A 22514-nucleotide genomic window follows, 5' to 3' on the forward strand; every position below is an offset into this window, starting at 1 on the left:
TAATAGTTTATTTGTGCTTTTTATACTTGATGGTCAGTTTTGTTGGCTATAAAATTCTTGGTACACATATCCCATGTTACTCCATTTTCTTCTGGCACAAAGTTGCCAGATTTAACAAAGACAAGCAAACAAATGAGATGTCCCAAGTATTGCATGGGACATTCTTGGACTAAACAATTATTTGTTGTTTATCTGAAATTCAAATTTAACTGAGCATCCTGTATTTATCTGGCAGCCCTATCGTGGCATAAATCTTTGCTCTCTGAATCCGATAACCTGATTTTCTATCCTCTTATATGCCATGTGTGTTTTTTTTAAATTTGCTTTGTTTTTAGATGTCCAAAGGGTTTTTTCTTTTTCCTTAAAGTCCAATAGTTTTACTAGAATGTCTTGGTATTGGTTATTCTGGGTCATCCACTGCAGTGAGAATGGAGCGCCTGCTCTTCACTCCGCCTCTCCTCTTCCTGCCACTGTCCCCCAGCCTCGCTCCAACCATGGTGGGCCTCTCTCCTCTGTCACGTCAGCCCCCTCCACCTGCATGCCTCGCGGCCAGCTCCTTCTCTTGCTTTGGGTCTTAGCTTCAATGTCCCTTGTTCAGAAGAGCCCCTGGATGCTATCTACCCTTCCAGATTTCATACCCCATTGTCAGTCTGTTTCTCAGCCTCTTGTTTGTTCCTTTCATGACATCATTATAGTTTGCGATGAGCTTATTTATTATCTGGTTGTGTTACGTGTCTCTATCAGGACATGAGCTGCTTGGGGCAGGGCCCTGTCTGCCCGAGTGCTGTGGCGCGTCCTCAGCAGTTGTGAGGGCCTGGCTGATAGCTGGCCTCAGCACACTTGAGGAGTGAATGGAAGGCTGTAGGGGAGGGCACCATGTTTCAGTGTCAGCACCTGCATGGCACGATGGTGGTGGGTTTTGCTTTTCACTTTGCACTTTTTGTATTTGTTTGTTGTTTTGAACCTCGGGAATGTGGAACTGGAGGGATGTCAGTCCTTGGCTGCCTGTGTTCCACATTCTCAGGTGTGGCAGCCCTGAGCCCTGGCTGATGTCCCTGTTTCCCCTTTCTGGGGCAGGGCCTGCCGTCAGCTTGTGCCCATTTTTCTATTGGGTTGTTTGTTTATATTCTTTAGTCTTTCTAACCTTTTATTGGGAAATATAAATATGAGCTGAAAAGTTCAGGGCTGCCCCCGTGAGCCACTCTTCAGACTCTCCCGGTGACCGCCCTTGTGGTTTCGTGTGCCCTCAGTCGTGCCTGTTTCTGAGCTTTTACAGGTGGAATCACCCTGCTGCATTCTTTCCTCTTCTCCTTCTTTGCCCAGTAGGATGTTTTTAGTGACCCTCTGGGTGGCAGCGTTACCAACCTTTGGCTCGCTTTGGTTGCCGAGTCCTGGTCAGTGGCCAGACAGTGCCATCACCCCAGCTGCCACGTCCTAGGCTGGGCCTGCCCTCCAGTGTGGTGCCCAGGCATGCGTGAGGGCTTGCCACCACTGCAGGGCCTTCACCTGTGTGGAGTCACTGCAGCTCCTCAGCCATCATAGGTGATGCCGAGCTGCTTCCCAAAGCCATGTGCCGGGGTCCCTAGCACCTCTGGGCATCCCAGCCGCTCTGCCCCTTGCTCGCACGTGGCTTTGTCCCAGACTCGACTTTGCCCGTGGGGCAGCTGTCCTTGGCCTCCGGACCGGCAGGTGGTGGATTCCCACGGCATTGCACGTCTGTTGGCAGTGGGGACTTGTTCAAGTCTTTTCCCCATTTTTCTATTGCTTTGTCCTTCTTTTTCTTGTCGACGGGTGGGATTCTCTGTGTATGGAGGACGTGAGTCCTGGTTGTATGGTGTATTTATCTTGTCTACCTTGGTGTCCCCTTTTCAGTCCTTTTCATGCCGTTCTGATTCACAGAAGTCTGAGCCTCAGTATGCTCCTTCACCGCCTTTGTCTTCCATGCTTCCCAGTTCTGTGCTCTGGAAGACCCTTTGTAGTATCTTACAGGAGCAGCAGTTTGTCTCACGGTTGGGTGTAGAATCAGTCTTTTCTCAGCTTGTACAGTGTGTGTCTCCTGCTCTTATTTTGTGTTATCATGACCAACTCTCGTGGCTGGCACTGTGCCTGGTGCTGCCACCCTGCTCACTGAGTGGTGGGCCGGAGGAGGCATGGGCTCCAGGCCTGAATCGCTGTGGTTGGCTCTGGCATTTGCTGCTCCAAAGCCCTGAGGACTCAGGTTCCTCATGTGAGATGGGGTCATGACAACACCTCTCCCCTAGGATTGTCCTGTGGAATAAAAGCGCTCTCATACAGAGTGCCTCGAAGGGTGCCTACATGGTGTACACACACTGTGTCTGTTTTCATTTTTGTTAATCTCATGACCACTTCTTTTTTTTGTTGTTGTTGAAGAAGATTAGCCCTGAGCTAACTTCCACCGCCAATCTTCCTCCTCTTTGCTGATGAAGATTGGCCCTGAGCTAACATCCGTGCCCATCTTCCTCTACTTTATTTATTTATTTTTTTGAGGACGTTTAGCCGTGAGCTAACCGCTGCCCATCCTCTTCTTTTTGCTGTGGAAGACTGGCTCTGAGCTAACATCTGTGCCCATCTTCCTCTACTTTATACATGGGACACCTACCACAGCATGGCGTGCCAAGCGGTGCCATGTCCGCACCTGGGATCTGAACTGGCAAACCCCAGGCTGCCGAAGCAGAACGTGTAAACTTAATAGCTGTGCCACCGGGCCAGCTCCTCATTACTGCTTCTTGATAGTCACTTTTTATTATAATTGAAATATCAGGAAACAAAGAATTATATTGCTGGTTCTCAAAGTGGGGCCCTCGACCAGTAGCGTCAGCTCACCTGGGAACATGTGGAAAGTACACACTCGAGCCCACCCAGCCCTGTGGCTCAGAGCCAGGGAAGGGTCTGACAAGCCTGCCTGTGATTCTGATACTGCTAAAGGCACCTCTCACACTTGAACCTGGGTCTACTGACTCAGCCCACTCTTTTACCTGCTGCCCTAAACTACCAAGCTTCTAGCTTTTTAATTGGGTAAAATAATGTTATTTGGGAAAAAAAGTCATTTGTCCCCTGGACGGACGTGGGTGGGCTTCTGCTTATGTGTTCTCGTCCTTCTCCCACATGGAGGGCCATCCTGAGGCCAGACTCCTGACGACATGGCCTTGGACCTCATGGTGGTGGACGCGCCAGCCAGCTTTGGTCTCAGTGGGGAGACTGAGCCATCTGTTCATTTCTTGCAGCTGCTCAGATGGAAGTTAAGAAGCCCTTTATTCTCTCCTCCTTGAGGCTTCCTCTCCTGGACACCAACAGCAAGGTAAATCGGTGGGGCCAGCCTGTGCTCTGCCGTGGCAGCCGAAGGGCATGTGGCCTGGCCAGGATCTGAGGCTACCCCTGACCAGGCAGCTGCCCCCTCAGCCAGACCTAGACAGCAGAGGGAGACCGCAGGAATGGGCACGCTGTTGAGTGATGTGTCTAGGCCTCCCTACATCTTACCCCCGTACACTTAACCAGGTATGAAGTAGGTGATGGTCCCTAAGACCACCCTCAGGTTTGATAATTCTCTAGAGGACTCCCAGAACTCATGAGAGCTGTCATACTCACAGTTACGGCTTATTACACTGAAAAGACAGAGACTGACCTCAGCCATGGGAGAGGCGCATGGGGTGGGCTCAGGAGGGCCAGACACAGAACTCCCAGTTGTCCTCTCCCCATGGAGTCCCTGGTGGCCTTAGCTCCCCGTGCAGTGATGTGACAGCACACATGGAGTGTGGCCAAGCGGAGAACCCCTCAGCCTTGTGTCCAGGGTCTTTATGGGGACCTCCGTGGCTTAGACCTGGTTGATTGCCCACATGGCTGACCTCAGTCTCCCGCCCCTCGGGAGGCCCTGGAGGAGGCACCAGCTCTGGGGAAGAGGCTGCTGTTTCTGGCCACAGTGACCTGGCTGTGTCTTCAAGCCACTGGCTGGAATTATTGAGTGGGGCTGGAAAGCGGGCTCAGAACTCCCAGGAGTGTATGGACAACAACTGCAGGTTCAGGGACCTCACCCTGAAGGGTGAAACAGAGCCAGGGATGATGGCACATGAGAGGCACTGACCCTGAGGAACAGCAGCCCTATAGCCCAAGGCTGGGCCGAGAGCTGGACAGAGGGGATGAGTGCGTTTGGAGCCAGAGAAGCAGCAAGTCTAGTGCCTGGGAGAGGAGGGAGGTGTTGGACAGGAGGAAGAGGCCTTCCCCTGAAGATGTGAGCATGTCTACAGGCCAGCGAGAAGGCTGCCTGTGTAGCCAAGCGGCTGTGAAGAAAGTAGGGGTGGGAGCAGGCATGGGTCAGATGCAGACACAGGTGCAGGTGCAGATAAAGGTGTAGATTCCAGTACAGGTGAAGGTGCAGATGCAGGTGCAGGTTCCAGTATGGGTGCAGGTGCAGTTGGGTACAGGTATGATGTAGTGCAGAGGTCGGTGTATGTGCAGGTGTAGGTGTGATGCAGGTGGGGGTTTGCGGGTATAGGCGCAGTGCAGGCACGGGTGTGGGAGCAGGTATGGGTATGGGTGCGGGCACAACTGTAAGTATAGTGCAGGTGTAGTTACAGGCACAGGTGCAGGCAGAGGAAAGGGCAAGATTCCTGTGTTCCAGCCAGATTATGGTGGCACTGTGAGGAGCTCTCTGTGAGGCCCCTCCCTGCTGTCCTTTGGTTCTGGGCAGGTGAAGCGGGCTGTGGTACAGGTGATCAGTGCCATGGCCCACCATGGCTACCTGGAGCAGCCTGGAGGCGAGGCGATGATCGAGTACATCGTGCAGCAGTGTGCGCTGTCCCCCGAGACTGAGGTAAGGGGGCACCACCTCACCCACCTGTTCTGGGGTCCAGGAGCTGTTGGCCTTCTGGGCCCACGTTTCCCCACCTTTGTCGGGGCTTGTGGTTATCAGCAGCCGCCTGGCCCCAGCTGGAGGGCAGCGAGGTGGGTGAAGGCCTGGGCCTGGGTCTGTGTGCTGAGCAGCTTTCTCTAATTCCTGAGTCAGGGCCTCTGCACCTTGGTGGCTCACTTCCTTAGCTCCAGGACTCAGAAAGGAGAGGCAGAATAGACACGTGGCTCTCTTTGGGGGTTTTCTATTTAAAAAGTTATTAAGCAAGTCCCAGTTTCTTCTTGAGGGAGAGCAGGGTAGACTGTGGTGCAAATAAACAGGCACAACTGGGCGGTCTCGATGTCACTGCCACAAGCCCACGGTGAGGGCAGCGGCTCTTGGGCCCTCCTGCTCTGGACCTGGTCTCTTCAAGTCCACAGCGCCGGCCTGTATGCTAAGGGCAGCTCGGAACTGAGGTGGCCCTGCCTGGGGCACCCTCGTGCCCCCAGATGGGACCTCTGCATTTATGTTGAAGCACTGGAGTTCAACGAGAGCGAGTGGCCGCTCTGTTCCTGTGCCCCTGATAGGACTGTCAGCCCTCAGGGCAGGGCAGCCCGGCTTGGCGCTTTTCCCGCAGGCCTCGGGGAGGTTGGGCCTGCTGGTCAGTTTGGCCAGTTTCAACCTCTGCACCTTCACAGGCAGCTTCAAAGTCATTAGACAGGGACTGAGGAGAATCAAGAATTCTGCGAAGTCTGTTAGACCCCTGTATTTTGGGATTTGAAGATCTCTTTTAATATTAGAAAACTAACAGACTCCTATTCTGGGAATTGTACTTTCAATTCCTTTTGAGGAAGAAGATTCTACTATGAATTCTGTAACTCATTGTCAGCGTTTTGAATAGGAAGAAATCTAACAGACTAAAATAATTTTAAAAACAGCAGCGCTCTGTGTGTGTATCTTCTTGCTTGGTGTACTGCTTGCGGCTGTACAGTGCAGGGCTGGCGCCTCGGGAAGGCACACAGAGGCGGGGTGAGTCCTGACTGATTCTGGAACAATCAGTCAAGTTCAAGGGCATTGGGAAAGAGAAAAGGGGACCCAAAAAGCTTTCCTCGTTCTTAGATTCCCCTAGAATGTCTTTGGAGAAATGTAAGTTAAAGATTAGAATTGTTTATTATTTATCGTTATTTTGCTGTTTCCTCTGTACTTTTTGCTTCCCCCCCCAACTTTCTTTTAAAATCAGAGTTACTGACGTGTAATTTGCATACAGTAAAATGCACCCTTTTAAATGTACCATTAGGTGTTTTTTGACAAGTTAACACAGTCATGCAGCCACCAGCACATCAGGACACAGAACATTCCAGGCCCCCAATTCCCTTTGCCTCTTTGTAGCCTACCCCTCCTCCACCCCGAGGTTCTGGCAACTCTCATCTGCCTTCTGCCCCTGCAGCTCACCCTTCCCAGAATGTCGTCTAAGTGGCATCGTCCAGCGCAGAGTCTTTGAGTATGACTTCTTTCACGTGTATCATGTGTTGGAGGTCATCTGTGTTGTCACATGCATCGTAATTTGTCCACTTTTACTGCTGAGTAGTACCGCAGTTTGTTTATCCACTCACCAGTAGTTGGACATTTCAGTTGTTTCCAGGTTTGGCAGTTATGAATAAAGCCACCATGACCATTTGGGTGCAGGTTTCTGCGAGGTGTACGTTTGTACACCGTGGGCTAATGCCCAGGTGTAGGACTGCTGGGACAGATGAGAAGTGCATGTTAAGCTTCATGAGAAACTCACAAAGTGTCTTCCACTGTGGCTCCTCCCACCGGCGGTGTGTAAGAGCTCCTCTTGCTCTGCACCCCTGTGAGCACTGGGGGCTTTCTGGTCAGCATTGTTGATTTCTTAAGCCATTCTGACATGGTGGTGTCTCACTGTGGGTTTAATTTGTGTTCCACTCATTACTGTTGATGTTGACCGTCTTATGTGCTTATTTGCCATCACATATCTTCTTTGATTAAATGTCTGTTCATATCTTTTCCTTATTTTTAAATTGGATACTTTATTTTCTTATTATTGAGTATTGAGTGTTCTTTACATATTCTGGATACAAGTTCTTTTTCAGATTTATCATTTGTAAATATTTTCTGACAAGTCTGTTGCATGCTTATCTTTTTCTTTTCCCTCTTTCTTTTTTTTTTTTTTTTGAGGAAGATTAGCCCTGAGCTCACTTCCACTGCCAATCCTCCTCTTTTTGCTGAGGAAGATTGGCCCTGAGCTAACATCCGTGCCCACCTTCCTCTACTTTATATGTGGGACACCTGCCACTGCATGGTATGATGAGTGGTGCAGAGGTCTGCACCCGCGATCCAAACTAGCGAACCCTGGGCCGCTGAAGCAGAGCACGTGAACTTAACCACTATGCCACTGGGCCAGCCCCATCTTTTTATTTTCTTAACAGTGTCTTTCAAAGAGCAGAAGTTTTAATATTTTAGAAGTCCAGCTTATCAATTTTTAAATTTTTGGATGATGCTTTTGATGTCCTAGCTACTAAATCCTTGCTTAAGCCAAGGTCATAAAGATTTTCTCCTATGTTTTCTTCCAGAAGTTTTAAGTTTTAGATTTTACGTTTGGGTCTGTGATCCATTTTGAGTTAACTTTTGTTTAAATGTGAGGTGTGCGTTGAGGTTCATTATTTTGCATACAGATGTCCAATTGTTCCAGCACCGTATGTTAAAAAGACTCTTCTTTCTACATTGATGAATTGTCTTTGCATCTTTGTCAAAAATCAGGTGGCGTTATGGACTGTGTTTCCCTCCCGTGTCGCGGGTTTGGTCGGGCCCACCCTCACAGTTAGTCTGGAGTCGGGCGGTGAGAGTCCTCCAACTTCAGTCGTGTTTTCTATTAAAGTTTCTTTACTTTTCCATATAAGCTTTAGAATCATCTTGTTGATTTCTACAAAAATAAGCCTGTTTGAACTTTGATTGGGATTGGATTGAATCTGTAGACCATTTGGGAAGAATTAATCTTTATAATATTGTCTTCCAATCCATGGAAATGGTGCATCTCTACATTTATTTAGGTCTTCTTTGATTTCTTTCATCAGTGTTTTGTAATTTTTAGCGTATATATTCTGTGCATATTTTGTTAGACTTGCAACTATTTTATGTTTTAGTGCTATTATAATAGTATAGTTTTGTTAATTTCAATCTCCAGTTGTTCATTGCTAGTGTATAGAAATATGGTTGACTTAAAAAAAAATTTTTTTTAAGATTTTATTTTTCCTTTTTCTCCCCAAAGCCCCCAGTACATAGTTGTATATTTTTAGTTGTGGGCCCTTCCGGTTGTGGCATGTGGGACGCCACCCCAGCATGGCCTGATGAGCGGTGCCATGTCCACGCCCAGGATCCAAACCGGTGAAACCCTGGGCTGTCGAAGCGGAGCGCGCGAACTTAACCACTTGACCATGGGACTGGCCCCCAGAAATATAGTTGATTTTTATATATTGACCTTAATATTGCCTGTGGCCTTGATTTCTATAGATTCTTGGGGATTTTCTACAAAGAGCATCATGTCTTCTTCTGATAGACAGTTCTACTCTTCTTTCCAGTCTGAATGCCTTTTATTTCTTTTTCTTGTCTTATTGCATTGGTTAGAACCTCAGTACAATGCTGCATACAAGCAGGGAGAGTAGACATCCTTGCTTTGTTCCCAATCTAAGGGGAACTGTTCAGTCTTTTACTATTAAAGATCCTGCTTTAAATTTTTTTTTGGCGAGGAAGATTGGCCCTGAGCTAACATCTGTGCTAATCTTCCTCTGTTTTATGTGGGACACTGCCACAGTGTGTCTTGAGGAGTGGTGCTAGGTCCGCATCTGAGATCTGAACCTGTGAGCCCTTACCGCCGAAGCAGAGTGCGTGAATTTAACCACTACGCAACCAGGCCAGCCCCTAAATTCTTTTGGACATAAACAACTGCTTTTTAAATGTTGAGTGAACCTTACAATGCCAAGATAAACCCCACTTGGTGATAATTTATTGTCCTTTTAATATATTGCTGGATTTGATTTGCTGATACTTTGTAGAGAGATTTTGCATCTCTTCAGGAGGGATGTTGGTCTATACTTTACTTGTAATGTTTTTCACTGGTAATGCTGGTGCCTCATTAAGTATTCAGACATGTTCCCTCCTCTTCTAATTTCTGAAGAATTGGTATCATTTTTCCTTAAATCTTTGGTAGAATTCCTCAATGGAGCCATGTGGGCCTGGAGGTTTCTTTGTTGGAAAGTTTTTAACCATGAATTCAACTTCTTGATTAGACTAAGAGCTGTTTAGGTTGTCTGTCTCGAGTGAGCTTTGGTGTATGTCTCTGGGCCCAAGGTCCTAAGACCACCTACATGCTTGGTGATTCACTTGAAGGCCTTACAGGACTTAGAGGCGATTGTACTCACGGCTGCAGTCCATGTGCAGATTTCCTGTGCTCTCCCAGAAGGGGCCACACGGATGCGCTCCCTCCTGCAGCAGTGAAATGCAGCAACACAAGTGCAAGGTTTCTGCCCAGGGAGGCCCCTTTGGGATTCAGAATCCAAGGTTTTATTTTTTATTTTTATTTATTTTTTTTTTTTAAGATTTTTTTTTTATTTTTTCCTTTTTCTCCCCAAAGCCCCCCGGTACATAGTTGTATATTCTTCGTTGTGGGTCCTTCCAGTTGTGGCATGTGGGACGCTGCCTCAGCGTGGTCTGATCAGTAGTGCCATGTCCGCGCCCAGGATTCGAACCAACGAAACACTGGGCCGCCTGCAGTGGAGCGCGCGAACTTAACCACTTGGCCACGGGGCCAGCCCCCAGAATCCAAGGTTTTATTGGAGGCAGACTACGTAGGCACACACTGCCACCACAAGCACCAAATTCCAGACTCTCAAAAGAAGCAGATGTTTAGTGCTCAGGCAGTCACAACAATCTTCTCACTTAGGGAATGTCTCAAAAGCCAAGTTCCCTAACGTAAAATGCTTCAGGTGATATGGGAAACAGTATGGTGGGTCTTCAAAAAATTAAACGTAGAATTTCCATATGATCCAGCAATTTCACTTCTGGGTGTGTACCCAAAGGACTTGAAAGCAGGAACTTGAAGAGATGTACACACCTTTGTTCACAGCAGCATTGTTCACAATAGCTACAACGTGGAAGCAACCCAAGCATCCATCGACGGATGAATGGATAAACAAAATGTGGGTTATCCATGCAAAGGAATATTATTTCGCCTTAAAAAGGAGGGAAATTCTAATACATGCTACAGCATGTGTAAACTTTGATAATTTGCTGATTAAACTTTTACCTACTAGTTTTAGCATCATTTGATGATTTTCTAACTCCATTTATTTTTCTATACTTTGCTTTGGCCCTCTGTTGTAACAAAGAGCTTTTCCTATTCTTATGTTCATATGTGTATCTCAGTTTGGACTCGTGGGTTGCTATTTTATGCAGTGGTCTATAATCCTTTTCTGTCGTTGATGGTCAGATTGTTCCGAATTTGGCCAGTGGAAACCCCCATTGAGCTGGCTCCTGTGTCCTCGTGGCATGTGTCCATCATTCTTTGAGCATTTCCTTACTTTCTGGCACAGAAGGATGCTCTAGGCTCACTTTCAACTGTCCTTGCCTCCAGCTCTGTGGACCCTGTTCTGATGAGTTCTTTTATCTTTTATTACTGGGGAATTTGTTTCCTTTATTTCTTTAAATTTTTCTTGCTCTCCATTTTTATTTCTCTGTAATTCTGGTACTTCTATTATATCTTTCTTTATTCTCCCTTGAAGGCTTCAATCTGTTCTTCCAAGTCACTAATTTCCTCCTTAGCAAGTCATTTCACTATTCATTTCTGAATCAAATTCCATATTTCAACTGTTGTAATTTTTCACATATTTTTTCTTCTTCTTGGTTCATATTAATATTTTCTCACCTGTAGTGTGTTTTTTTCAGTTAAGGTTATCTTCTTGTTCGGTATGTCCTAATATTTCTGCTTCTGATGGCCTTTGTATGTGGTCTCAGTGTTCACTATCAGATAGTTTGCAGTTTCTATTTGGGTTCTTTATTAATCCAAAGTTTCTTTTAGGATATTTAAATTTTTCTACATGAATAGCTTTTCACGGCTATTGTGGATTTGTAATTTTATTCCATTGCCTACAGGTTCATTTCTGCTTTTAAGAGTTTGTTGAGATATTCTTTTTGGCCTAATAGATGGTCAAGCTTTCAAAGTGGTTCATGTGTGTTTGGTGTAAAGTTCTAGCTATATATTTAGAGCATGCTTTAAAAGTTGTTATTCAAGGCCTAAATATCCCTAATTTTTCTACTTGACCTTGGATTTCTAAGTGAGAAATGTTAAGTCTCTTATAATCATTGCAGTTTTGCCAGTTTCTCTTTGTTGTTTAGCGTTTGCTTTTTGGTATTTCAAAGCATGAATGGAAGGCTCACTGGGACCGGCCTTGTGGCTGAGTGGTTAAGTTCACGCGCGCCGCTTTGGCGGCCCAGGGTTTCACTGGTTCACATCCTAGGTGTGGACCTACCACTGGTCATCAGGCCATGCTGAGGCGGTGTCCTACATAGCAGAACCAGAAGGACCTACAACCAGAATATGCAACTGTGTACTGGGGGGCTTTGGAGAGAAGAAGGAGGAAAAAAGAAAAGAAGATTGGCAACAGGTGTTAGCTCAGGGCCAATCTTAAAAAAGAAAACAGAAGCCCTTTTTTTGCATGGGAGCTTCCCAGAGGGCCAGGCTTTGGAGCACTATTTTACTAGGCAAAGAGGACAACAGGTGTCTCCAGAGCCTACTCAGGCTGCTGAAGTTGTAGTCTATTCTTGATAGAAAGTAGGCGTTTTCTTGGGTGATTATCATTTCCACAAAGGCCCTCTCATTTCTACGGATGTCAGCATTGCCAGCATCAAGGACAAAGTTACTTCTTATGGAGTCAGTGGCTTACAGGAAATGCTCAGTTTCCTTTATTTTGGAGACTATAACTAAGCCAGGTGAGGCTGTTTCCTTGGGCAATTTTAGCATAGAGTGCATTTCCTGCCTGTGGCAGTGACATGGGCGTCCCCTCGGTGGAGGCCAGGCAGAGTGTCCTGCTTCCATACAGGCTGTGTCCTCATGGTCCAGAGCCCACCACCATCTAACCTTGGAGCATGGAGAGCAATGTGGCTGCGGCGCCCCATGCATGTTCCTGCCTCTTCCCCCACACTCAGAGGCCGGGCCCTGACAGCGAGGACCCCACAGCCAACAGCGTGCGGGCCGTCAGCATCAGCACCCTTTACCTGGTCAGCACCACTGTGGACAGGATGAGCGACGTGAGTGCAAGGGCCTGCCCCTGCTCCTGCTGCCTCGCCCGTGGATGCTGACCTGTGGTGGGCAGTGGTGGGGCGCTCTTGGGGCTGCCTTGTTGCAGCTGGCCAGACTTCCCGAGTCCGGCAGTGCCTGCAGTGGGAGCCCCTCAGCGTGCGCTGCTGGCCCCGTACAGACCACAGTGCTGCCCCCAGGTTCTCTGGCCCTACTTGCTCGAGTTCCTCACCCCCTTGCGCTTCACTGGGGCGCTGACCCCACTGTGCAAGAGCCTCGTGCACCTCGCCCAGAAGAGGCAGGAGGTGGGGGCTGATGCCCTCCTCATCCAGTACGATGACAGCAAAGGTATGCGGAGAGGCCCCATCCCCAAACCTGACCCTGACCCCACCCCATGCCGATCCCCTGACCCCACCCATCCCATCCCCAACCCCTGACCCTGAACCCACCCATCCCATCCCCAACCCCTGACCCTGACTCTACCCTTCCCATCCCCAACCCCTGACCCTGACTCTACCCATCCCATCCCCAACCCCTGACCCCACCTGACCCCTAACCCCTGACTTAGCTCCCCTTCCCACCCCCAGCCTCGCCTAGGACAGCAGACAGGCTGGGACACTGCAGACAGCCCTCTGAGTGTTTCCACCATCTCTTTCCAGGGACCCTTCCGTCTCCCTACGCCATAACCACGAGGCTTCTGGTAAGCAGCACTTCAGCCTTTGGCTTTCACTGCTGCTGACGCATCGCCTCCCTCTACTCAGGTGGCCGCCTGGCAGCCGGCGCACTCCGAGGGGCATCAGGAGAGGAGTGGGCTCTCCCCTCCGGCCTGTCCCCGAGTCCTGTCCGCGTGCTGACTCAGCTATGGAAAGGACGCTGCCTTGCAGTGGGGGCTGGTTGGGTGCTCCGGTGGGGTTTTGGGGAGCTGCATCTCAGGGGGCTTGCCTCCACCCCGGGCGGGCAGAGCTCCCACCTCTGCCTCCCTCAGGCTGTGTCTTCCAACCCCTACCTGGGGGATGGCCGCGGGGTGGCCTCGCTGCGCCTGCTGAGCGTCCTGCACCGTGACATCCACCCTTTGCTGGGTCAGCGGTGGGCCACAACTATCCCCCTGCTGCTGGACTACCTGGATGGTGAGGCCCCTGGAGGTGGGCGTCGCCTCTGCCCCGACCCCTTTTGCCAGTTGGCATCAGGGCTGGCCAGTGGGGACCAGGGTTTAGTAAGTTGGAAGACATGCCCTCTACTGTGGTTCAGGAAAGGCACTTCCCGCTGGGTGTCACCAGGGAGCACCTGGCATGTGAGCACAGTCCTGGGCTTCCTGTGTTCTCCGGAAGATGGGGCAGGCCTGGTGGGAAGTGCGGGTGGGACCTGGGTGGGGTGCTCCCACCCTCCACTCCTGCCTGTTACCCACTCCTGCCTGCCAGGCTGGGCCTGCCTGCCAGGCTGAGTAGATGACTGGTCATTTCAGAATATACTGAGGAGAGCTTGTCACAGAAGGAATGGGAGGAAAAGCTGCTGATGGTGAGAAGGCAGAGGAGACTGAGAGTGTGGCCTGTCCTGGGCATGGAGACCTTTTCTGGGTTGGATGGGAGAGTCTGGGGCGGCAGATGCTCGGGAAGCTGTACCTTCCCAGGCTCGTGATGCCTTGATCTGGTGGTGCACTGGGGAGGGGCAGAGGGACAGGCAGATGTCTCTGGGGTAAGGACTGTCTGCTGCCCTCACAGATTGCCCACCCTGCTGTGATGGGGCTAAATTATAGGAGCTTTGAGCTGCCCTGGCCACGGGAGCCTTCTCTCCTGTCCCCTGCCTGGCCAAGAGCTGTCTGCACCCCTAGCCCATTGCATGTCTGACCACCCGGGGTTTGCCCTGCCTGGGCTTGAAGGTCATTATAGACCATTCAGAGCCATGGCACAGGATCACCCTGAGGGGACTGCATGTGACACCCCTGGGCTATCTACAGCCAGCCCTGTGAAGGGCTGAGCTCCCAGCCCCTCACTGGTGTAGCTCCTGCCCACAGTTCCTTCGGGACACTCTGACTGTTGTGTCTGACAACACGTGGACCTGCCAGCTGAGCCTGGAGATGTGCAAGCAGCTCCCCTGCTACAGCGAGACACCCCGGGAGAAGGTGTGTGGGGACAGCCGGCCAGGGGTTCTGGGTGTTGTACCTAGGCTCCGAGTGCCTGGGCCCTGATTCTCTGTCACTTGCTGGCCAGGCCTTTCTCTAGTGGCCCTTGTGGCCCTGGCAGAGCCAGGAAGGAAGGCCTGGGAGCCTTCTCGTAGTGGCTGATGTCCAGGAGATGGGGAGCCCACCGCCCCCACCTCCTGCTCCTCAGACACTGCCCAGAACTCACCCTGTCCTTGCAGTGGCCAGTGTGGTGGATTTTGACCACCCCTTCCACGTCTGGTTGGCAGCGTGGACGCTACCAGCAGCAGTACCATGGTAGTGCTGGGCACACCTCCACTAAGGAGTTAGACACAACCATGTACTTTGGCTTTGTTGCAGAACTTCCTGTATAAATGCATAGGAACCACCCTGGGCGCCACCTCGAGGAAGGAGGTGGTGAGAGAGCATCTGCAGGAGCTGCTGGAGACAGCCCGATACCAGGAGGAGGCTGAGCGCGAGGTGCTGTCACCTTCCCCATGGGACACCCTGGATGCCAGCAGGCTGGCTGACAGTGGTTACCTTCTGTCCTCTTCAGGCGTTCAGCCAGTGTGTGCACCTGTGTGACGTGTGCACACGTATTCAGTGTGCACTGACGGGCATGTATGTGCACACATGTGCAGCATGTGAGTGCACCTGTGTGCCTCCCCAGGGCCTCGCCCATTGCTTTGGGATCTGTGCCATCTCCCACCTGGACGACACCCTGGCTCAGCTGGAGGACTTTGTAAAGTCAGATGTGTTCAGAAAATCTGTCGGCATTTTCAACATTTTTAAGGTACAGAGGTCAAGCTGACACCCTGGGGGATTTGGTCTGGGGTGGGACTGGCCTGTGATTTGTCTCAGTGTGGCACACTGCGTATTGAGGTCCTGGGGGTGAGGGGTCCTGGAGCTTCCTGGACTCCTGGTGCCCTTCAGGCTGGGGGTGGGGCAGGGAGCGGACAACCAGTCTCCGCTCCCTCGTGGGTGGGGCTGGTGCATGTGGTCTCCTTCCCAGCTGGTGACAAGGGGCATGTGGCCCTCTGCCAGCTGGGGTGATGAGTGGGGCTCCAGGCTGCAAGGATGGGAACTGCCCCCGACCGGTCCCACTGGTGGTCTGTGCATCAGTCACCTGGTGGCTGGCGGAGGCTGCATTCTTGCAGAAGCTTGATTCAGGAGGGGTAGACCACTAGCGTGTGCCTCACCCCCACCCTGTCCCTCGGTGTTCTGTCCCCGAGTGCCTGTCCCGGTTACAGAATCTCAGGGCTGTACTAGGCATGCAGGGCCAGCCCATCCTTTCTGCGCACATAGATATGAAGAAGCCCCGAGGACAGAGGGGCTCCTGTGCAGCCGCCCGAGCAGGGACAGGGACCACGACTCTGGGCCCTTCTGTTGCCTTTCAGCTGCCCAGCTCTTCCTCCTGCTTGCCCCTCCCACCTTGGTCTCCTGCTCGGTCCTTTCCTCTCTGCCCCTTGGTCCCCCACAGGCCTGAGCCTGGTCAGCCTACCCTGTCCTGCTGTCCCTGGCAGGGGGACTCTCCCTTGGGTGCAGTGGTACTGCCCAGTGGCCAGGCTCTGCCCTTCTTCCCAAGGAGCTTGGGGAGTTTGAGTGCAAGGCTTCCTGTTGGGGGGCTGTGATTAACTGTGTGATTGAAGTCGTGCGATCCTCTGGCCTCTCAGGATCGAAGTGAGAATGAGGTGGACAAAGTGAAGAGCGCACTGATCCTTTGTTACGGGCACGTGGCGGCGCAGGCCCCCCGTGAGCTGGTGCTAGCCAAGGTCGAGTCGGACATCCTGCGGAACGTGTTCCAGTGCTTCCACACCAAGGTGGGCGTCTCGGGCACCCGGAGGAGGCGGGCCATGCAGGCGAGGGAGGAACGCTGGCGCCAGAGTCTCACGTTTTAACTCCTCTCACTTTTTGTTGTTCAGGTTCTGGGCATAAAGGTAGAGACCAAGGTACAGTGTGTAGGAGTTGAGTGTGAGCTACGCCTTCCTCTCTCCTCTGGGCTGGGCTGCAAGCTTCAGAGGCAGAAGCCAGGGGGGTGCTCACTGAGGTTTCTTGGTCCTGGTCCGGGGGAGAGTATTCTGGAATATAACTCCAGGGCTTGTCCCCACTTATGTTGGAGCAGCCCCTCCCTTTGGGCCAGGATGGAGGTCCAGGAGCTCCTGTTCTGGCCTGGAACCTGGACAGTGGGTGGGAAGAAGGGGGATTTCTGCCACCTCTGAGCAGCTGGGTGGCGGGTTCGCAGGCCAGGGGCAGGAGCCTCAGGTGGCAGCCCCTCTGCTCTGGCTCCACTCCCTGATGCTCGCAGGGGCTGGACCTCCCAGTGAGCACCTGGGAGAGGGCTGAGTTCTGAAGCCAATGACAGTGGCCAGGCCCTCTGCCTCACTAACATGTTTCCGTTCTGGGGTCTCTGGCACTAACCTGGAAGCTCCTCTCCGGGAGCAGTTGGGCCCTCCCCTTGAAGAGCAGACCTTCCTGGGGCTCCTGGGGGTGGCTGGGCGGGGGCTGTTCTGAGAGTTGTCTCTTTTCCCAAGCTCCTTAGAGTGTAGGGGCCGGCCCTCTGTGTCCCCAGGATAGCTACCCTCGTCGCCTTCTCCAGCCCCCTAGAGCCCCATCTGCCTACAGTCGTCTGCCCAGGGCCATGACCCAAGGACTTCTGGCCCAGGACAGGCAGAGAGCTGAATGCCTTAGGGCTTCCTTCACAGACCCCCTCTTGGCCCATGTGGCTTTGAGAGCTGCTGGAGGAGGACTGGCTGAGAGCCTCTCTCTAAGAGTGTGATTCCAGCTGCAGAGGGACAAGAGGGGGTGTGGTCTAGCATCTGTTGCTGTGGCAGCCCTCCATTCTGGGCCTAGCCCCATGGGCTAAGAGACAGTGACCACCTCAGGGTAGGTCCACACTGAGGGGCCGGTGTTGGCAGCCTCCTGCAGCCCTGTGTCCCTTCAGGACCCAGCCCTGAAGCTGTGCCTCGTTCAGACTGTGTGCATGGCTAGCCAGGCCATTTGCAGCAGTGCACAAGCCGGCTCCTTCCACTTCTCACAGAAAGCAGAGCTGGTGGCACAGATGATGGTGAGCACCGGGTGTTCCTGGGCTGATTCCTAGGGCAGCTTCGAGGGTGCTGATGCAGATGGGAGGTGGGCCAGGGGAGGACTGGGAGGCACGTGCATGAGGGGCCCCAGCACCCACATAGGTTGAGAGACAGAGTGGACTTGAAGCCAGCGCCTGCCAGGAGGAAAGCTGGTGCTTCGGCCAAGGGCTGGGTCACGTGACTGTCTCCCCCAGGAGTTCATCAGGGCAGAGCCCCCAGACTCCCTGAGGACACCCATTCGGAAGAAGGCCATGCTTGCCTGCACTTACCTGGTGTATCCTTTCCTCCGGGTGTGGCAGCATGCCTGCGTGCGAGGGCCGTTCTGTGTGTGTGCTCTGGGTGAGGGGTGCATTGTGGGGCTAGAGAGGTCTCAGGCTCTTAACTTGTGGCTCAGCTCCCTGGAGCCGGCGCTGGAAGAGCAGACGCAGGCAGATGTGATCCATGGCTGTCTGCACAGCATCATGGCTGTGGTGCCCGTGCCTGAGGGGGAAGATGGCCACCAGGAGGTATCACTGCGTGTCCCTCACCACGGGCCTGCATCTGTGGGGGGCAGCGGGAAGGCCACTGTGGGCGGTGGGGTCATCAGTGGGGCCAACATCTCATCTCCTTCCAGTCTCTCTACCTGGATACCATGCACGCCCTTGAGGATCTGCTGACGAGCCTCCTTCGGCGAAACATGACTCCCCAGGGCCTGCAGATCATGGTGGAGGTGTGCAGTGGGTGTGCACTGCCCGGGGAGGGGGTTGCCCCACCTGGCAGCCAGCCCCTCGCCTGGTTCTCCTGGCCTTCCCTGCCATGGGGGCACCACAGGGACAGTTGGTCCTCTCTGCAAGTGTGGGGGTGGGGTCTGTGAGGGTGCAGGCAGCGCCCCCTCCTGCCTGAACAGGTGTGCAGCTGGGGCAGGCCCTGACCTAGATGGAGCCTGTTCTCTCCTCCCTCACCATCGCATGGTGCCGGGATGGAGAGACCCTGCAGGTGCCCCAGATGTGAGCTCCTGGCTGTCCGAGGCCATCAAGATGGCAGAATGGGCAGGTGGTGGCTGTGCTGCATCTTTTCCTGCCCTTTCAGCACTGCAGTGGGCTGGGCAGGATCGGCCTGCTTCTAGGAACACCTTGTTCCTCTGCAGGCCTGACTCACTCTGGGTCCACCTGGCGTGGCCATGTCTGTGAGCCAGGCCAGCAGGACAGAGTGACGGGGCAGGGCAAGCTGGCAGGTGACCTGCTGGGACTTGGTTGCTGGTCCCTGCAGCAGGGAAGGGTGGCCTGGCAGGGACACTGACCCACCATGGTGCATAGGCTCCTGCTTCCTGGGCTGTTGCCTGAGCTGGCGCCTGTGTGAAGCCCCCTCTTCCCCAGCACCTGAGCCCGTGGATCAAGTCCCCGAGGGGCCACGAGCGGACACGGGCGCTTGGCCTGAGCGCCTGCCTGCTGCGCTTCTTCCTGGAGCACCTGCACATCAGCGTGAGTAGCCGCGGTGCTCACACAGCCACTGCCCTGGCCCTGGGCCTGGTCCCTTGGCTTGGACCACTGTGTGCAGTCCTCGCCCCAGAGCACCCTTCCTCCTGCTGCTGCCCTGGCTCATCCCGCATTCCAGCGAGGCCCATGATCCTCTTTCTGGAGATGTGGATGGAGGACCCATCTGGACCAGGAATTGTCCTCAGGGCCCCTCAGAGTCGAATCTGCTGGCATCCTCGTCCTCGGGAGCCCATGGGTTAGCTGGGACTAATGTGCTCTGTGTTCCGCAAGTGTGGAAAAGGATGATGGGGATCTGGTGTGAAAGGAGGATGAGGGCATTCAAGACAGAAGCAGTGGTCTGAGCAAAGGCAGGGACGTGCACACACGGGATGTTGTGGAAATGGTTCGTGCTGTTGGGGAGGCAGAGTGGGTGGGAGGGGCGTGTTCTAAGATCTGCTTGCTTACCACGCACTTGAGTGTCTGCTGAGATTAAGGACCTCATTGTGATGCTTTTCGGAATCTAACAGTTGTTCTTGCAAGGCCATTAGTCCAGGTGATTTTAGGATAAACTTGACAGTCCTAAAATAGTCCGGTTGCAATTTTGATGGGAATTGATGGATTAACTTGTTGAGCAATAGCATCTTTTAATAATGGATCTTGCCATCCAGGTTGTCAGGCCCCTCAGAAACACTGGACGGTTGCTCTGTGTAGCATGTTCTGACTTAGAGGTTTTGTTGCCATTGTCGGGGTAACTTTTCTTAAATTTTACTTAATCATTGCTTATTGCTGGTATGTAGGAAAACTATGTATTTTTTTGGATACTTAGAAACTGCATAGTTGATAAGATTCCTTTGTTATTTCTAATGAATTTTTAGTTAATTCTCTTATGTTTTTCAGATAAATGATCATATCGTTTACAAATCTGATAATTTTGCCTTACCCCCCACCGGTTATCCATCTTAGTTCCTTCTGTCATCTAGCACTTCCAGAACAAGGTGAAAACTGGTGGCAGTCTAAGGCTTTACACAGAGTTTCACTGTTAAACACAATACTTGATTTCGTTGGCATCGTTCATTTTTATCATGTTCTGGAAGCATCCATCTATTTGTTTCAATGAGGAGTTTTATCAGGAACAGATATTGGATGTTTTCAGATATCTTTTTGTCATCCATCAGGATGATTGTAGGCTTTTTCTCATCTTTTTTTTTTTTTTATGTACTCGGACTTTCATTCTTTATGTGGCCAGATCTGTGGTGTGTCTCTCAATGGTTCACCTTCTGTGCATGCTTAAACGGGCTTTTCCCACCCAAGTTCTTTCGTGGCCTGTTTTTCAAGTAACCCCGGTCCAGCTAGAGTTCATCTTTGTGTGTTGATGCGACCTCGCTAAGAGGAAGAGCAGCTGGTCCGCCGTGGTCCTTTGTCCCAGGCTCCAGCCTTCTCTCCCACTGGAAATTCCCACACTGGTGACTTGGGGGATGAGGGGTTTCAGGCGAGCCCTCAGCAGAGCTGTGCGCCCCAGGAAGGCCTCACATGTTGGGGGCCGACGGGGCAGGCGAGGCAGGAAGACGGAGGGGTGTGTGTTGGGGGTGGTAACTGATGTCGCCAGGCCCAGGGCAAAAGGATACAAGGCCATTTGCCCAGAGCAGGGTGGGGAAGGCTCCGTATTTGAGGAGAGAAGAAAAGGCCCTGAAAGATGGGACCAGGACCCAGTTAGGGTGAAAGGGGTCTCGTGCAGTCTCCTCACCCAACGAGGAGTTTGCCTTCTAGGGGAGGGCACATCCACGGGTGTTGGCTGAATCAGCAGAGCCCTGCCCCCTCTGCTGCCTCTGGGGCTCCCTCTTAGTCCCTGGATTGTCCCTCTGCCTGCGCACACCTCCTCCTTTCTTATGGACCCTGGTAGACTTGGGTATGGTCAGAGCTGAGCTCAGGGGAGCCCACACGGGGCGGAGGGGTGGAGAGCGTGCAGTGAGCCGGGGGTGGGCTGGCCTGCCTGTCAGGAGGAGGAGCTTACCGGGGCCGTGCTGGCCACAGGGAGGGCCCAGGGCTGCGTGGATGGGGGCTGCCCTCCTGGCCGCACTCTGGCCCATATCTGGGTTCAGGTGGTGGAGGTGCCACCTGCCTACCCCTGGCATCCTCAGGGCCCCAGCTCTCCTCTCTGGCCATCCTCCCCAGTATCCTCAGGTCAACTCCCCATCTTCCTCTCCAGGCTCTGGTGCCCTTCCACAACCTGGGCCTCCTTGTCGGCCTGTTCTCCCCACGGTGTGCGGACCTGTGGTCTGCCACCCGCCAGGAGGCTGTGAGCTGCGTCTACTCCCTGCTCTACCTCCAGCTGGGCTATGAGGGTGAGCCCCTGACTGGGCAGAGGTGTGGAGGGATGAGGAGCAGAGTCTGGGCCTCAGGTGGCCAGGGTAGGCCTCTACCCAGCTCCACGCTCCTTCCTCCTTCTGCAGGCTTCTCCCGAGACTACCGCGATGATGTGGCTGAGCGGCTCCTCACCCTCAAAGATGGCCTCGTGCACCCCGACCCTGCTATCCTCCTTCACACCTGCCACAGCATAGCCCAGGTCCCTGCCGGAGCAACCACCAGGGGAAGGGGGACCGGCACTGTTTGGGGCAGAGCGGGGCTCTGGCAGCAGCACCGTGCGTTTCATGGGCTCTGCAGGCCTCCGGGATGGGCACAACATGGGGCCAGTGGGCTTGAGGTGCAGGGACAGGGGGCATGGGCAAGTTTTACTCAGTGAACTAACTGTCTGGACTACCTCTGACCAGCACCTCCTCTGTCATCTTCCTGCACTCCCTCAGGTCCTCCCACCAAGGCCCAACAGGGAGAGTGTGGTCAGGAGCTAGGCTGGCTCCAAGGGGTTAAGAAAGCTGCCCCTAGCCCATTCTATGAGCCCCCAAGCCAGGATGGTGCTGTTCCATTTGATGCCCACCCCACTGGGTGCTCTGACGTGGACCCTGCAGCTGCCCAGGGACTGCCTTCCAGGGGCCTGAGCCTGGCAGGCCCTCAAGGCTGTCCTAGGCCTAGTCAGGCTCCAGGCTGGGAGATTGCTCCTGCACCACCCCACCCTGGCACTCTGGCAGGATCTCCTGAAGGCGCACAGGGCCTGGAAAAGGGCGAGGAAGGCTGGAGGTGGGATGTGAGATGGGAAATGGTGTCAGCCCTTCCCAGAGGCTTGGCTCCTGGGATGTTATGACTGGAAGGGATGCTGACGCTGCCCTCTCTGTTCTGACACAACCGTCTTCCTAGATTATTGGGAAGCGCCTCCCACCAGATCAGCTAATCAGCCTCTTGCTAACCATGTTTGAGGGCCTGGGAGATCCCGACAAGAACTGCTCCCGAGCTGCTACCGTCATGATCAACAGCCTGCTGAAGGAGCGGGGCAACATGCTCCTGGAGAAGGTGAGGCTCGTGGGGGCATGGGTGTGGCTTGGTCTGGGTGGGGTGCCGATGAGTGGTGTCTCGGCTGGGGTGTGGGAGGCGGGGTAAGTTGGGGCTCCCCCTCCACTCCCCTCCCCTGCTCTGCCCCTATCCATGTGGGCCTGATAGGGACAAATCTTTCTCTTCTGTTTGAAGACAGGTTAGAATTTGGCAAAAGTAACTCCTGAGAAATTAAGGGGAAAAAAGGAGATAGAAAGGAAAATGCAGGTATGGAAGTGTACTGAGCTGGTGGCAGGTGCTGGCTGAA

At 52.9% G+C, this 22514-nt stretch overlaps 1 protein-coding gene across 36 annotated transcripts in view; it reads left to right on the forward strand.

Annotated features, from left to right (window-relative positions):
- MROH1 (maestro heat like repeat family member 1) overlaps positions 1–22514 on the forward strand; it is a 99788-nt gene that overhangs the window by 58968 nt on the left and 18306 nt on the right. For 13 of the 36 annotated variants that reach the window (XR_011543305.1, XR_011543307.1, XR_011543308.1 and 10 more), the window contains 20 exons: positions 3246–3319; positions 4706–4828; positions 12062–12163; positions 12353–12500; positions 12812–12852; positions 13138–13279; positions 13615–13667; positions 14164–14271; positions 14650–14769; positions 14960–15082; positions 15963–16109; positions 16212–16238; positions 17231–17353; positions 17567–17646; positions 17767–17878; positions 17986–18081; positions 18728–18832; positions 21033–21168; positions 21277–21389; positions 22076–22228. Coding sequence is in view for 30 of the 36 variants with exons in the window: in XM_070631249.1 (XP_070487350.1) it covers positions 3246–3319; positions 4706–4828; positions 12062–12163; positions 12353–12500; positions 12812–12852; positions 13138–13279; positions 13615–13667; positions 14164–14271; positions 14650–14769; positions 14960–15082; positions 15963–16109; positions 16212–16238; positions 17231–17353; positions 17567–17646; positions 17767–17878; positions 17986–18081; positions 18728–18832; positions 21033–21168; positions 21277–21389; positions 22076–22228 (2126 nt within the window). In the remaining 6 variants the exon portion in view is untranslated. Of the gene's footprint in view, positions 1–3245; positions 3320–4705; positions 4829–12061; positions 12164–12352; positions 12501–12739; positions 12853–13137; positions 13280–13614; positions 13668–14163; positions 14272–14649; positions 14770–14959; positions 15083–15962; positions 16110–16211; positions 16239–17230; positions 17354–17566; positions 17647–17766; positions 17879–17985; positions 18082–18727; positions 18833–21032; positions 21169–21276; positions 21390–22075; positions 22229–22514 lie in introns of all 36 variants that reach the window. The other 23 variants (XR_011543303.1, XR_011543304.1, XM_070631231.1 and 20 more) reach the window with 3 other exon arrangements.

Source organism: Equus przewalskii, chromosome 8 (assembly GCF_037783145.1).
Source record: "Equus przewalskii isolate Varuska chromosome 8, EquPr2, whole genome shotgun sequence".
In the NCBI taxonomy this organism is placed as follows: Eukaryota; Metazoa; Chordata; class Mammalia; order Perissodactyla; family Equidae; genus Equus; species Equus przewalskii.